This window comes from Tubulanus polymorphus, chromosome 2 (genome assembly GCF_964204645.1).
Source record: "Tubulanus polymorphus chromosome 2, tnTubPoly1.2, whole genome shotgun sequence".
NCBI lineage: Eukaryota > Metazoa > Nemertea > Palaeonemertea > Tubulaniformes > Tubulanidae > Tubulanus > Tubulanus polymorphus.
Window position 1 is genome coordinate 8,356,970 of NC_134026.1, and position 13,350 is coordinate 8,370,319.

General features: G+C 37.7%; 1 protein-coding gene across 2 annotated transcripts in view; it reads right to left on the reverse strand.

Moving 5' to 3' along the window:
- LOC141898674 (coiled-coil and C2 domain-containing protein 2A-like) overlaps window positions 1-13,350 on the reverse strand; it is a 36,538-nt gene that overhangs the window by 10,633 nt on the left and 12,555 nt on the right. For both annotated transcript variants that reach the window (XM_074784709.1, XM_074784708.1), the window contains exons 19-34: window positions 13,209-13,349; window positions 12,014-12,242; window positions 10,993-11,285; window positions 10,185-10,269; window positions 9,729-9,882; window positions 9,129-9,273; window positions 8,255-8,393; window positions 7,667-7,891; window positions 6,913-7,014; window positions 6,064-6,155; window positions 5,371-5,538; window positions 4,733-4,778; window positions 2,791-2,900; window positions 2,162-2,258; window positions 1,905-2,003; window positions 1,280-1,477 (exon numbers count right to left, since the gene is read on the reverse strand). In XM_074784709.1, the coding sequence (XP_074640810.1) occupies window positions 1,280-1,477; window positions 1,905-2,003; window positions 2,162-2,258; window positions 2,791-2,900; window positions 4,733-4,778; window positions 5,371-5,538; window positions 6,064-6,155; window positions 6,913-7,014; window positions 7,667-7,891; window positions 8,255-8,393; window positions 9,129-9,273; window positions 9,729-9,882; window positions 10,185-10,269; window positions 10,993-11,285; window positions 12,014-12,242; window positions 13,209-13,349 (2,323 nt within the window). The remainder of the gene's footprint in view (window positions 1-1,279; window positions 1,478-1,904; window positions 2,004-2,161; window positions 2,259-2,790; window positions 2,901-4,732; window positions 4,779-5,370; window positions 5,539-6,063; window positions 6,156-6,912; window positions 7,015-7,666; window positions 7,892-8,254; window positions 8,394-9,128; window positions 9,274-9,728; window positions 9,883-10,184; window positions 10,270-10,992; window positions 11,286-12,013; window positions 12,243-13,208; window position 13,350) is intronic.

Genomic DNA, 13,350 nt, shown 5'->3' on the forward strand with positions numbered 1-13,350 from the left:
GAATATCAAAGAAATCAATCAGGGTGGCCACTTAAATTTGACTTACTTTCCCCCCGGCTATTCCCCGAAATGCACGTTGTTCCTGAGCTCCTGCTATGGTCTTAATAAATAAATAGGGTCGGGCGGCTCTTCAACTCAATGATCTGCTTAAGAATCCAATCAATTAACACAGTCAAATACATAAGACATAGGTGAAAACTGTTTATACATGTGATATAGCAATCTCAAGATATTTTCCTGGCTTAAGCCTGATTTTTAGTCTTTTTTTTAAACCAAATTCCCTGACATTTTTAAAGAAAAGCAAATTATCTGAATATTCCCTGATTTCCAGGTAAGTGGCCAAGGTGGTACGAGGGTATGGGGATATTCTACCTGGTGAGTCATATCAAACGATGCATTAAGAAGGGTATATCGGTTTTTTTTTTCTGATTTATGGATCGAGTTGATAATCTATCTCGCGGAATCTATTGGTCAGTATTTTTTGAAGGGCCCAAGAAGATCGAGACTATATTGTTCGATAGGGCAAATAGATCAACTACTTTCTTTTGACCTTGCAGGGACATCACGAGCTCCGGCTGCAGAAGACTGGGTGCGCACAGTTAACATAACCACTCAGCATCTACGGGCTTGACGCCAAAATTGACAATAATTAGGCATTTAAAGTATATTCGTAGAGAGCCGTGTTTACCAGGTTTAAAATAAGTAACGAGACGAGTAGTACTGTATAGGTTAACTACTTATTTGACGCATGAGCTTTCGCTTCTAATGAATAGAAGCTTCATCAGGTGATGCATCAGGCATTTAATAGTAGTACACGTACTGGTGTGGTTCAATTGGAAATGAACTAGAAATAAGTCAGCGGTGGAATCATTGAGAATTACTATTATTTGTTTGCAGACATCATGGACTAGTGTCATTTTAACATACCGGGTAATTTTTCCAAATATTTTTTTTAGATAAAGCTTTTTAAAGAGTAGAAACTACTAAGAAATCTAATTATCAATCAGGTTCGGTGGCCCAATCAGAATTATCAACATATGTTTGTAGACAGCATGGACTAAATGAGAGAAAATCTTTGATTGACTTTTGAGGAGTGAGTACCTCATTCTTGTGCACAAATAATAGTTGCACTCGCTACTTTGAATGAGCTACAAAAACTAAATGAAAGTTCAGAAGAGAAACTAAGCCTCTTTAGCAAGTTATTTCATACGAAAGGAAGCAAGCGTCATATACGCGTTCGCCAAAATGGACTTCGCGTGATCGTGGAAAAACATCGTACCTTCTCTTTGATCGGTTCCGGCGGCGACAATTGCGGTTCGATCGTGATGAATAACGTAATATAGGTGGCGTTCTGTTCGGTTTTGCTCATGTTCACTTCGAACCCGGCACCCATACCCGTGTCGACGCGAGTATTCTTCGTGTCGTGCGAATAGCCGAGCAGAACGGGAGGCATATCCACTTTGAACGTACCCTCGATCTGAAAATTCATTAAGTCGATTACGCATCAGTCATACACCGGTAGTTCTGTCTGTATCTGTATATGTCCGATACATCGCTACATCCAGATTCGGCATATACGCGATGGGAGAGAGAGTGATAAATAAATGTTAGACATTGGTCTGTGTAGCGCAAAGTTTAATGCTATAAAATACTGTTCTAAGGCACTTACATAAAACATTCATACATAATAATCTTAACATAAGCTTGAACAAAAAGATAGCTCATCTAAAATGGTTAAAATTTTCACAATATGGTTCCAAACATAACTGGTACAGAAATCTTTAAAAGATCTGACACCCGATTCTACCAGATTTTGTAAAAGATTTTGACTAGATGAACAAAGAGAATAATGTATGAAATCGAAAAAATTATTATCAACAAACGCGAAGCAAAGATTTTCTCACCGTAGAATTGAGATACAGCGTTGAAAACGGTACTTTCAAACTGCCGAGCCATTTCTTTTCGATTCGCCGATGAACGTTCGTTTGTCTCTGGATATCTTCCTGAAATTATGATGAAAAATCATGATGGATTTTCGAGAACAGGCCCACAATCGGATATACTGCAGCAGTGAGCCATTGAATTTCTAAATTCCGAATTTTCATCCGAGTCGAGGCATATGTTTCAAAATGATACAACTTGAAAAGAATGAGTAAATTACCTCGGACATGTCAGTGACAACTTCATCGAACAGATTAAAATACAGCACATCTCTGATTGTCTGTAAATTGGCTGGGCTAAAATCATTATCAGGAGGCCTGCGAAAAAAATACAACATTAATGACCTGTTATTAGATTAGTTCATGATGGACCTACTTTCCAGCGGTGGATCTTCAACATCTGGAAGGCAAGGGACAAAAAGAAAAGAAAGGATGTAAGTAGCACCACCAAAAGCCGCAACTGGAGTTCCGTTCAGTGTTTTTTAATAAGTACATCCAAGAGGATGACTGTAAGATTTGCAGGTTTCCGCGATCTCTCTCATTACAAAAACAGCACTCTCAATGGGAAAAAGGGTCTGGACCACCAAAACCACAAAGATCTTAGAGAATAGATCCCACACGCTTTCGCTTAAATAATATTTTGAAATCAACTTATTTCAATCCTCAAGTTTAAGCAAAATCTCTAAGATGTTTAAACCAGTACAAGAAGTTTTAGTTTCATCAGCTCAAAGTCAAATAGTCAATTGATACGTATCACTTAAATCTATATGATACTATAATAGAGACTCGACTGAAATTTTGGTGCATGTTAAAGTTCTCAAGCTTAGCAAAAGTAAATTGTCTGTCTCACCTGAAATCAATTTCGAGTTCTTCATTCCAGCTCGGGTTTGGTCCGTCGGCCACGCACGTGGCATACGTTTCGCTCTGAAACATCACTTCCACATACGGACGAACGAGATCCTGAAATTAAAATATGGTCAACTACTGAATTCGCAAGGGGACATATGAGATTCTGGATTCAATGATGGTAGCTAAAAAAATACAGTAGTGTTCATATGGTACAATTATTTCAAAATACTGCTGAAGAATTTCTAGGATATCGGGCCAGTTAGCCCTGCATCCACTGGCACCTTACGCCAACATGGCATTCAACATCATCAAAATTATTTCTTAACATTGTTTTTTCTATATCTTACTCATGTCTTCATTTTGAACATTGCTTTGTTTTTTGTTGATGTCTTTTTTCTACCTATGTATCTAGGACATGCCCCATTTTGGTAGAGCCTTGTGAGGCTTGGGTCCTTTCAATTATGTTTTAACTTGTCAAAAAGCAAAACAATTACGTTGTTACGCATGTACGTATAATGAGAGATAAAATCATTATCATCAGAACATCAAAATCGATAAAATGAGAACTACAAACAATTCATTATCAATAACTTGCAATACATAACAAATTTCAACAACCTTTGAACTCCTGAAAAAAACATATAATCACGTACAACAAATAAAAAATATTGTGTGAAAAGATTGTTTCGGAAAAAAATCAAACCCAACTTTTTCTCAGCATGAACCACATTTGTCCTGCTGAGGTAATAAAGCAACTGAACATAAAAACTCATGATAGAAGGCTTACAGTGGTCGATCGGTAATGTATAGCTACATTGCTATTCTGAGAGAGTCGATTTAAGAAGTTCCACTCCTAAATTAAAGACAGCCACGGTACCAGAATTACATGTATGTGTATACCAGCTACGGTTTCGTGATCGAAAGGAATAGGTCGGAAAAAAAACAAGTGGAAAGTCTATAGAGTATTCCTCCAGCGGCAGTGTGAATGAAGCATGTAACCAATTTTGATACAACGCCACACTCTTGATACAACACTTACTTTTCGGTGCCTATCGTTCGAGAGAAACTACAAATTATGAAGCGTTACAATGTAGTATAAACATTTCTCATGGATGAAATGATGGCTGCCAGAAAAAAATGGCTAACTCCACACTGAACTCAACATGTTCAGCTTTTTTCCATTTGGTTATTCTATGAGTGCACAAGAGAAGAATTCTGAATCTGCTAACAGAAATTAGATCTATCAGCTCAGCTCATGACGAACGACAAAGATTAATGAAGTTGCATTCACCGGAGCTGGCTTTTCGCTTATAAGACCAGTTTCTAACTAGACAAGGGTCACATCTTTTTTGTTCATGGTGGCTAGAAGGCATAATACTATAAGTTAATAACTTCAAGACTTGTAGGGCAGAACCCTTAAAATAGTAACTGGAATGAAAAAGAGATCCCCATAAATGTTGCCATAGTTCGACAAGTAGAAAGATTGATGATGAAATATAGGGGATTCCCAGGATTGTTTTTAGTCTGGAGTAAGAATACCAAACATGTTGGGGATTCCCATCAATATTCGGCTCAGATCTACTGGCATTGTGCTGGGATACACTTCCTTTCTAAAGGTATGATTATTTCAAGTTTGGTTTGGCATGTGGGGCGAACACGACTTCAACGCGTAGTTAAGATGCTGGCCTAGCAGCCATAAGCATATCAAATGCTCAAATATATTGTTTTAACCATAGGATATAGAAGATTTTGGAATAGTGATTTGAGCTCAGAATCCTGTGAAGGTCATAGCAGCCCGGATACAGTTGGTTGTCTTTTTAATGTTCTCATGTGCATTGGCGCATAGGCAAACATTGGTAGCTATCTTCTATAGAATTACTGTAAATGATAGATCATCGTATCAATCATACGTTATTTGTGTTGGCGAGATAACATAAACATACCTCGGCGGTTCGGGCTCTTCTCGCTCCTCGTGTCGTTTCACCCCCTCTAGAAAGATGAAAATTTGGAGATTAGAACAATTTCTAATGAAATGTTTTCAATCAATTAACACGCCAAGAACTTGCATTGCGGAAACTCATTCCATTTCACACGGCTAAGAAACTTAGTGCTCGATCATGGGGGTACTCTAATTAGTAACTCATGCTCGCAAGGGTTTAATTCTAACTTGTCACTTCAACACACAATTGTACCGATTAGCTAGGGAATTTTCATCTCAAAAGGGAAAAATTTGACAGGAAAAATAGTAATAGGCTGTACCTTAATATTTGGAAGTAATTGAAATCTTAATTAATTGAAAGAGCAGAAACCTCTTTCGAATAGTAGAGTAAACCTTGTCTAACTCGGACGAACTGGGACTGGCAAAATCGGTCTAAGATAAGGATAGGAAAATGATTTTAGTTTCCGTCGACTTAGTCAAAAGAGTTGGCTATTTCCGAATAAGGTGAGGTTTACTGTAGTAGTGGTCAGATCATCTCCCCACTAGACCCAGGTGGGTGATTAGCGCCGATGTGGGGTCATCAATTGAGGGACACATTCCCAATAAAAGAAAAGGTAAGGTCTGACTGCCAACACGACTTACCCGGTCTCCTGATCGCGAACGGGAACGTCGAATGCGCGTATGACGTTCACCAAGATCTTTACGTCGACACCTTGCAATACTTGCGCCGTCACCTTCTTTCTAGTTTTCCTTATCGGACGCAACGGTCGTCTCTGCACTCCTAATTTGATCAATTTCGGAATCAACGTGCTAACAAAAAGAGAGAAAGGATCATCGAAGAACCCTGTAAAATCTCTGATGCAACCATTGATGGAACACTATATCCAAGTTGTGAATAATAACGGCAAGTAATATATCCAATAAAGTATTCCTGAAGATGACTATCAGGATATAGTCGAGACGTTGAATAAACTACTAGCTCAAGGAAGCATTTCGCACTTAACATTATTATCAAACCTGATAACTCAGCTGAAGACCCTTAGTAGCAAAATGAAGAACGCTTCTATGAATACGATATGACAAAGCACCGAATCACCGTACGATTAGATTAATCAATTAACAATTTACTAGGAAAACTTGGAAACTTGTTTACTCAGTACAGATTCACGTAAAAACAAATCTACGCACGCTTATCAAAAATATGAAGTAGAAACAAAAGCCGAATGAAACAAGATTTGAGTAAACCTTTACTAGGCTCTTGTATTGTAATGGCCATAATGCGAAATGGGCAATTCTATGGAGGCAAATCTATAGTTTCTACCAGGAAAAACTTACGCAATGTCGGGTACTTCGTCTTCCACGATCATGTCGCTGAAGTGTTTCTGATGCGCCAACGCTCGGAAACGCTGCAAAACTTGTTCACGCACCTGCATGTAACGAAAACCAGAATGTTTCACCGCACACTGACTATATCCAAAACATTTACTACATTCTTTTTAGTCAAGTAATAAGCTCAAATATCTGATCTTAGACTCAACAGTTCATTCATTGCTTTCATTCAATTTTCTTCATTTCCCACCCGAATTACAATGTTCACAAGAAACGACAAGAAGAGAAACATTTACTACGTAATTTGAGTCAAGTAATAAGCTCGAAAATCTGATCTTAGAAACAACAGTTGTTTTTCAATTGCATTCGTTCACTTTACTCATTTCGTACCACAAGAAGAGAAAAGAATACTGAAGTATCACAATAAAGAAAGAAACGTGAATATTCACAAAAAGTCGAGAAGATACACAATATCCATGTATGATGTATAATCGAGAGAAATCCGAAAATAATTCTGCCAAAAAATAAAAAGTCCTTGAATAGAAGTGGAACGATGTTTTGGCTAAAAGCTATTAGCCATCATCAGGCTTACTTCTATTCAAGAACTCCTCATTTTTGGCTGAATTATTGTTGGATTTCTCTCGATTAGTTAATATGAATAAATACAATTGCATCATAACGTATGAATTATCATTATTGATGCTCTATCCTGCGCAAAAGAAATTGCATTTCATTCTCAGAAGGAAAATTTGTACTGATTAACTCGATTATCATGAGATGCCAATTTCTATGAAGTAGCTCTGGATCCTACAAATGCGCGAAGCAAAAGGAAAATGAACAGAAAATTGACAGTACCTGCTGCATGTATCTCGTCACTTGTTGTCTGTGACTTTCCACATCTCGCAGTTCACGAACCGACTTCACTCTTTCCGCTTCTTTCTTCTTCTTTTCGAATTCCTGGAATTAATTACACACATCACTAATCCTAAAACCGAAACAATTAGACTAGCACATATTAGAGTTGATTTTGATATAGTGTGAAAGGTAAGAATCAGGCTAAGGAAACTTGTGCTGGGCCTTAGCGTATTCTGGAATATGTTACCTAGTCCATCTAAATCTAGTCCTTCAATCGATGTTTTTAAATCTAAGCTAAAAACCAATTCGTTCATCGAAGTTTTTAACATAACTCATTTCTACAGTTTGAATACAAATCGAGGCCAAAAACATCGAAAATGAACTAATTTCAACTCTGAATCAAGCTTAACCCTTTCAGTGCATCTACACCGCAGTGCGGTGTACGAATCAGTGATGGATTTTGCTAGTACACCGCACTGTGGTGTATTGATTTAATTAGTAATTACTTATTATCTCTCTTGAAAGATGGCAGCACCTGTCAAACATAGTAAAATATTAGTAACTAACGATACACCGCGCCAGGGTGTAGACGCACTACTGTGCTATTCCCATTATTCAACACACTAGGGTGGAATTTTTCAGAATTTTCAAATTATCTTCAGCACTATAGGGTATTAATTAGCCAGCACTGAAAGGGTTAATCAAGGTCTGGATCCTGAAGTCCAATACCAGCACTCCATATAACGGAACTTACCACGAATATATCGGTTGGAATTTCTCTTTCGACAATCGGAATCGGTTTGTAACTACGGAATTCTTGGATCTCCTGATCGCGATACTCGAGCAATCGGAACCGAAGGTTTTTACTGAGGTCATCGTCCGTACAGAAGTTGAACTCTTCCTGCAACTGTTCTAAACGGAAATAGTCCGGCATCTTCAATTTGCCGTCCAGCCCAATTCCGTCAGAACCACCCATCGGCTGAAAATGGAAGATAAACGTTTCCAGTTATCATTCAAGTCTAACTTATCGTAAAATAATGTTGTTTTTATAATATTTTTTATCATTTATCTGTTTTTAAAATTATTGTCTACCATCGTTTATTACCAATCAATTATCACAATCATCATCATTATCATTATTATTATTTTGTTAAGGGAGTTTTATATATATTGTACTTGTTGCTATTATTCGATCAATAATGACACGAGTAGTATTATATAGGTTAACTATTTATTTAACGCATGAGCTTGTAATAAAACTTGTATTAGAGAAGAAATGTAATAAAACTTCTGTATTAGAAACAAGAAATTTCTAATAAAAAATAAAAAAAACAAAACAAACCTTCATCAAATAGACGAGGTCGGCATTTGAAGGATCATTGGGATCGAGGCGCGATTCGGCGATCCATTTCGACAACTTCTCCAGATCGACCATTCCAGCAGCACCGATAGCTGATACAGCGTCGCGATTCTTCATCGAACTGGAAACATGGAATAAAGTTGCCATTGGACAAATGTAGATTACTATTGAAAAATATGAAAAATCTTCGCAGTAGGCTCATAGATTCGGTGAACTAGTTTTCTATGAACACATCTGGCAGGGCAGCTTTTTTCTATTTTCTGCAAATTCTAAGCTGATAAATACCTTTAAAATGCTATAACTAAATTATTTGAAGTCTATTGCGCAATAAGGGGAGGTTGGTGGTTTATATACCAGTTCTCAAACTTCATGAACTAATAGTTAATTGTGCACTAACTTTTTAGTTTTTTAACGTTGATAATATGGTAACATGGTAAGAATCAATCCAGTCCTATTTAAATCCTAGTTCATGTTCTCCCCAACACCCAAATGAATTTAGATTTAAAATATTAATGAGTGAACATGAATATTCAGCTAACAATCTCTTCAAACTGTCATGTAGTTACGGTAATTTACTCCTTTTTGAAGACTATTTGTCTGGAACTATGCATTACTTGCCATAGCTATATCTATCAACTTTCCTGTTACTCCTTCATATTATTTTGTATAACTTTCCAGAACATAAAATATATTTCATGTTATGTTATATTCCCGTAACCAGACTGTTCATGAATCAAAACTTTATTCCATTTCAATCTAATGGACGTAACGTGAAATTATAGATACTTATAGGTTTAGAAGAAATCAACTTCTCTGCAAGGGTCTTTATGAGTACAATGTTAACTAACTAAGATACCTGTAAGCAGTGTTACTGTTTGCAGTTAGACTGGTTGGTATCATCGTCGTTCCATCTGAGTCAATAGCCCAACACAGACTACAACTTATCTCACCAGTCGTCATCAGGGATACCATTTTATTCGTATCCAAATCAAATAAAACTCCTGTTAAATACAAACATTTTTTGAAAATCGTCCGAAAAAATATGTTTGGAGCAAGTACATGGCAGTTCTGAGCGCTCACTTAAATCCAGGTATGTCTGGATGGATTTAGGGGGCCAAAAGAACACGATTTTGGTTGCCCACCTCATCAAGTCTTATATCGTATGAATGCCTTGACTATTTACTACAAGATAACACAAACTTGTAATGCATGAAAACAAACTGGGAATGAGCTATTCGGTATCGTGATAAGTTTGGATTTCCCCTTGAATTTCCTGAGAAGTAAAATACACTACACAGTGAAATTCCTGAGTGCTTATAGCGTTGATGCCTACACAGGGTTTATGAGTCCAATTAACAAAACTTCGAGAACACGAAACCAAAAACTGATATTCGATAGTTTTTGTCCGCATACAACTATAGCATTTCTACCACTTGTAACCAACCCACGTACTCACCACTGCCCACGCCCTCGTGCGTGTGTTCCACCTTATGGTCGCAACTGAAATCAAGGTCTTCCAACTGGACGTTTTCCGAAGTTACCGTAGACTCGGGGATTATCAAGTACATTTCGGCCAAAAGGTCGGTCGTGAAACCGCGATCTTCATAAATCTGTCAATCAAATTTATGCATTAATAGGCTAGGGGAGGGGTCAGTGCAATTGCATACTGTAATGCTTAATGTATATGAAAAAATGGCTGTTTTTTGCCTTCAAGGGGGAGGGGTTTAAAATTGTATGCGTACGTAATAAATGAATGACCCCATGACAGCTATCAGTTAGTAGGTATCCGGACTTTGCTTAAATTTTGCGATTTCTCTGGCCAACATTTAGGTAAGATTCCACTCGAATTGGATCGTGGAACTTTGCGATATCCAAGTTGGATGGCATCAAATACTGCATCATATATATTTACCTCCAAACGAACACTTTCCGGCCATTGGACAATCAGAATATTGATGATTTGAGCGAACGATACTTTGAATTCCTGATTTAATGTTCTACAATTTAGAAGCAGCAGGATTGACAAAACCATGGACATGAGTCAGGACAAGAACTTCAAGAAATATTTTCTGGTGACGCAATACAATCCAATCTGAACCCTGATCTACAGTTCTGAGTTAACCTGTTCGCTGAGTTAACCTGTTACAATCCCTAGGAGTCCTCGCGAAATTGGCAATATCAAAATAAAGCAATTACCAGTACAGTTACCAGATACACACAAATTCATGAACAATATAATGAAAGCAAAATCCCACAATTGAAGGCTAAAAATTAAAGAGTTTATTGACATCGCAATGTTTCAGATGTATATCCTAACAGCCATTATCAGGTGGAACATTGAGGCGTCAATAAACTGTTTAATTTCAAGCCTTCAATTGTGGGAATTCGCTTTCACAGCAAATCAACAATCAGCAACTGGCACATATTTGACCGATGAGCATTGAGGATAAGTTTGTTAACAGCCTCAGCCAATCAGGTCATCCTCGATTTTTAGAAAGGGAATATGAAATAGTGAACGAAAACAATCAGGACAGCTAGTCGATAACAAAGTGGCAACGTCGTTATCCGGAAATAGGAGATTTCTAGCTTGACTCGAAAAATAGATAGGAAGAACTATCTATAGCATATATCTGCTTCGCCATTAACTAAAATGCAAAACCTCGACCTTCTCTACAATTAATCTTGACTCACAGCTGTAAAAGTCGGTCCTGTCCACTTACTTGGCTTTACTGTGGCAAACTGCTTTGTTGTTGAAGATGACTTTCACCCATATTTTACATTTTTCGATGGCATCCCTGCGTTGTTGTTCGCCTCGAGGACACTGATGTTTTGGCGTGATCGTCGCCGATTCGGAGAGTTCCGGATGGATGATCGGCTCGCCGGGTCGCCGGCGGATGTTCAATATTTTCTCTTTGATCTGCTCACGGCCGAGTCTTTCGTCAAACTTGGTCGGTGGCTCCGGTCGCGGTAGATCTTCCGCATCTAGTATGTCATCATCCGATTTTGCCTGTTCCTAAAAGTCAATGATATAACCATTTTATATCTTACATAACATAATAAAGAATCCAAAATGATCATCATCCGGAGATATATTTAGTTGCCAACCGTCTGAGAAGAGCAACTATGAAGTCACAGTGTATCATATTGACGGTCAACAGATTTCAACTGAAGTAAGAAGTCCCAGTTGACTACTGCCTTTTTACGAATTGTTAATGCAAACTTAAGATAGAGTCGAACTTCGTAATCAGTGTGTTTTTGTTGATAAAGTTAGGATTTTCACGTGATTCTCTATAATAACTCTGTCCTAACATGTATGCCAATTTTCAACTATGTATCTATGTACCGTTTGTCATAAACAATGTCTTTCTTTTAATGTACTGTAACACTTGAATTGTCTTTTGTATCATGACCAAGAGTTTGTGGAATAAAAATAAGGTGAAGTAAAGCCATTTGTCAGCAAATATGATGCATATGAACAATATTCACTATGTTGGTGAAGAACTACGTATGGCAATCTATAGCAGTTGCTATCTAATGTATTGGTAAAGTGCGTAATAATAATACATCGTAATTGTAAGAGTTCCCAGGTTTATCATTGCAGTGGTACAATAGGACATGTGATACCCACTAAAATAAACTCAACCTCAACTAAAGATCGGGCCACAATGAATATCGATGTACCATTTCCTAAAAATTCCAAAGGCTGTCATGGTAACGATGTCAAAGTAAGCAGACACCCACCTCGTCTTCTTCGTTGAGCTCATCCTGCGAACCTTTTCGTTCTCGTCGCCTCTTGCGAGCCTCCGCCTCCTTCTTCTGTTGTTGTTGTTGCTGATATTGCGCCATCGTAATGTTATACTGAACGGTGAGACGATTGTATTCTTCGGTTTGTTCATCTTTCAATTCCTGTAGTTCTTCTTCTAACTCTTGATTCCAATTGTACTGATCCTCCTTGCGATTTGTCTCCTCCCTGCAACGAATGAAATATTCATGCTTTGCTATGATAGAACTGGCCACACAAACTCATACGCTATAGATATTTTGCAGTTCAAACTATACAGAGCACCCTTCGGTTTTCTTTGTTAGATTACTAGTGCCGGAACTAATAACCAAACGCACTATGATTTGGTCGTAAGGCATTTCACTGTGTCGGCCATCTTGGAAATAAGTCAGAAGTATTGCTCAATCCCTATTTCCGGACCATAGTTTCGACTACCTGACATTCAGTTTCACTTAGTTCACAAATAGTCGACTAACTTTGATAACCGAACTTTGCCCAGGGTGTCAATAGCATATATCTATGACTCTACAATATACATTCAAGTGTTTTCCATTAGGCCTAGTCAAACCAGGGAGGTGCTCCTTCCTCACACTGAGACCCTCCTCAGCTTCAAATGGCCACAACATTTGTCACACATGACTGATATTCATCTTAAAGGTGCTATTTTTCAATGATGAAATTGCACACTACTACTAAGTTTTCTAACTGGTTAGAAATATGCTATTGCATATTTTATCCTGCATACTATTGCATATTTTATCCTGCATACCCTGTATACCACTTCTTTGACACACTAAACAACAGTCCATGCTGCATCAAGCATGGTTTTTAAGCCAACTTTATTTCATGTACAAGCCAATTCACAATGAGATTTTTCGTGCATGTTTGTAGTTAGCACCAACAAGAACTACAAGCACAAGAAATCTAATAGTGGTGAAAATCTAAATCAATATCTGGCAATGACGATGGTCTCTAGCAAGACACTGAAACATCTTTCAAATTTACAGTGATAGATTTCATTTTTCTAATCTTAAATTTGTATACAGTGGTCGTTTGACTATATTGTGTATTAACCACGTTCAAATGTGATATGTATGTTTTCAACGTGCAAAACCAAACATACAAAACAAAACCCAAGACCCTTTGACAACTAACCTCCTAATTGACAATTTTACAGCCGTATTCGTGCATCGTTGCAGCTGTCGGAGGCTTTTAATTTCTTTCCAGGTTCGCAGAATTCCCTTGATCACTAGTCTGTCATTTTCCTCTTCGTTGTCACGTTGCTGTCGCGTTTGTC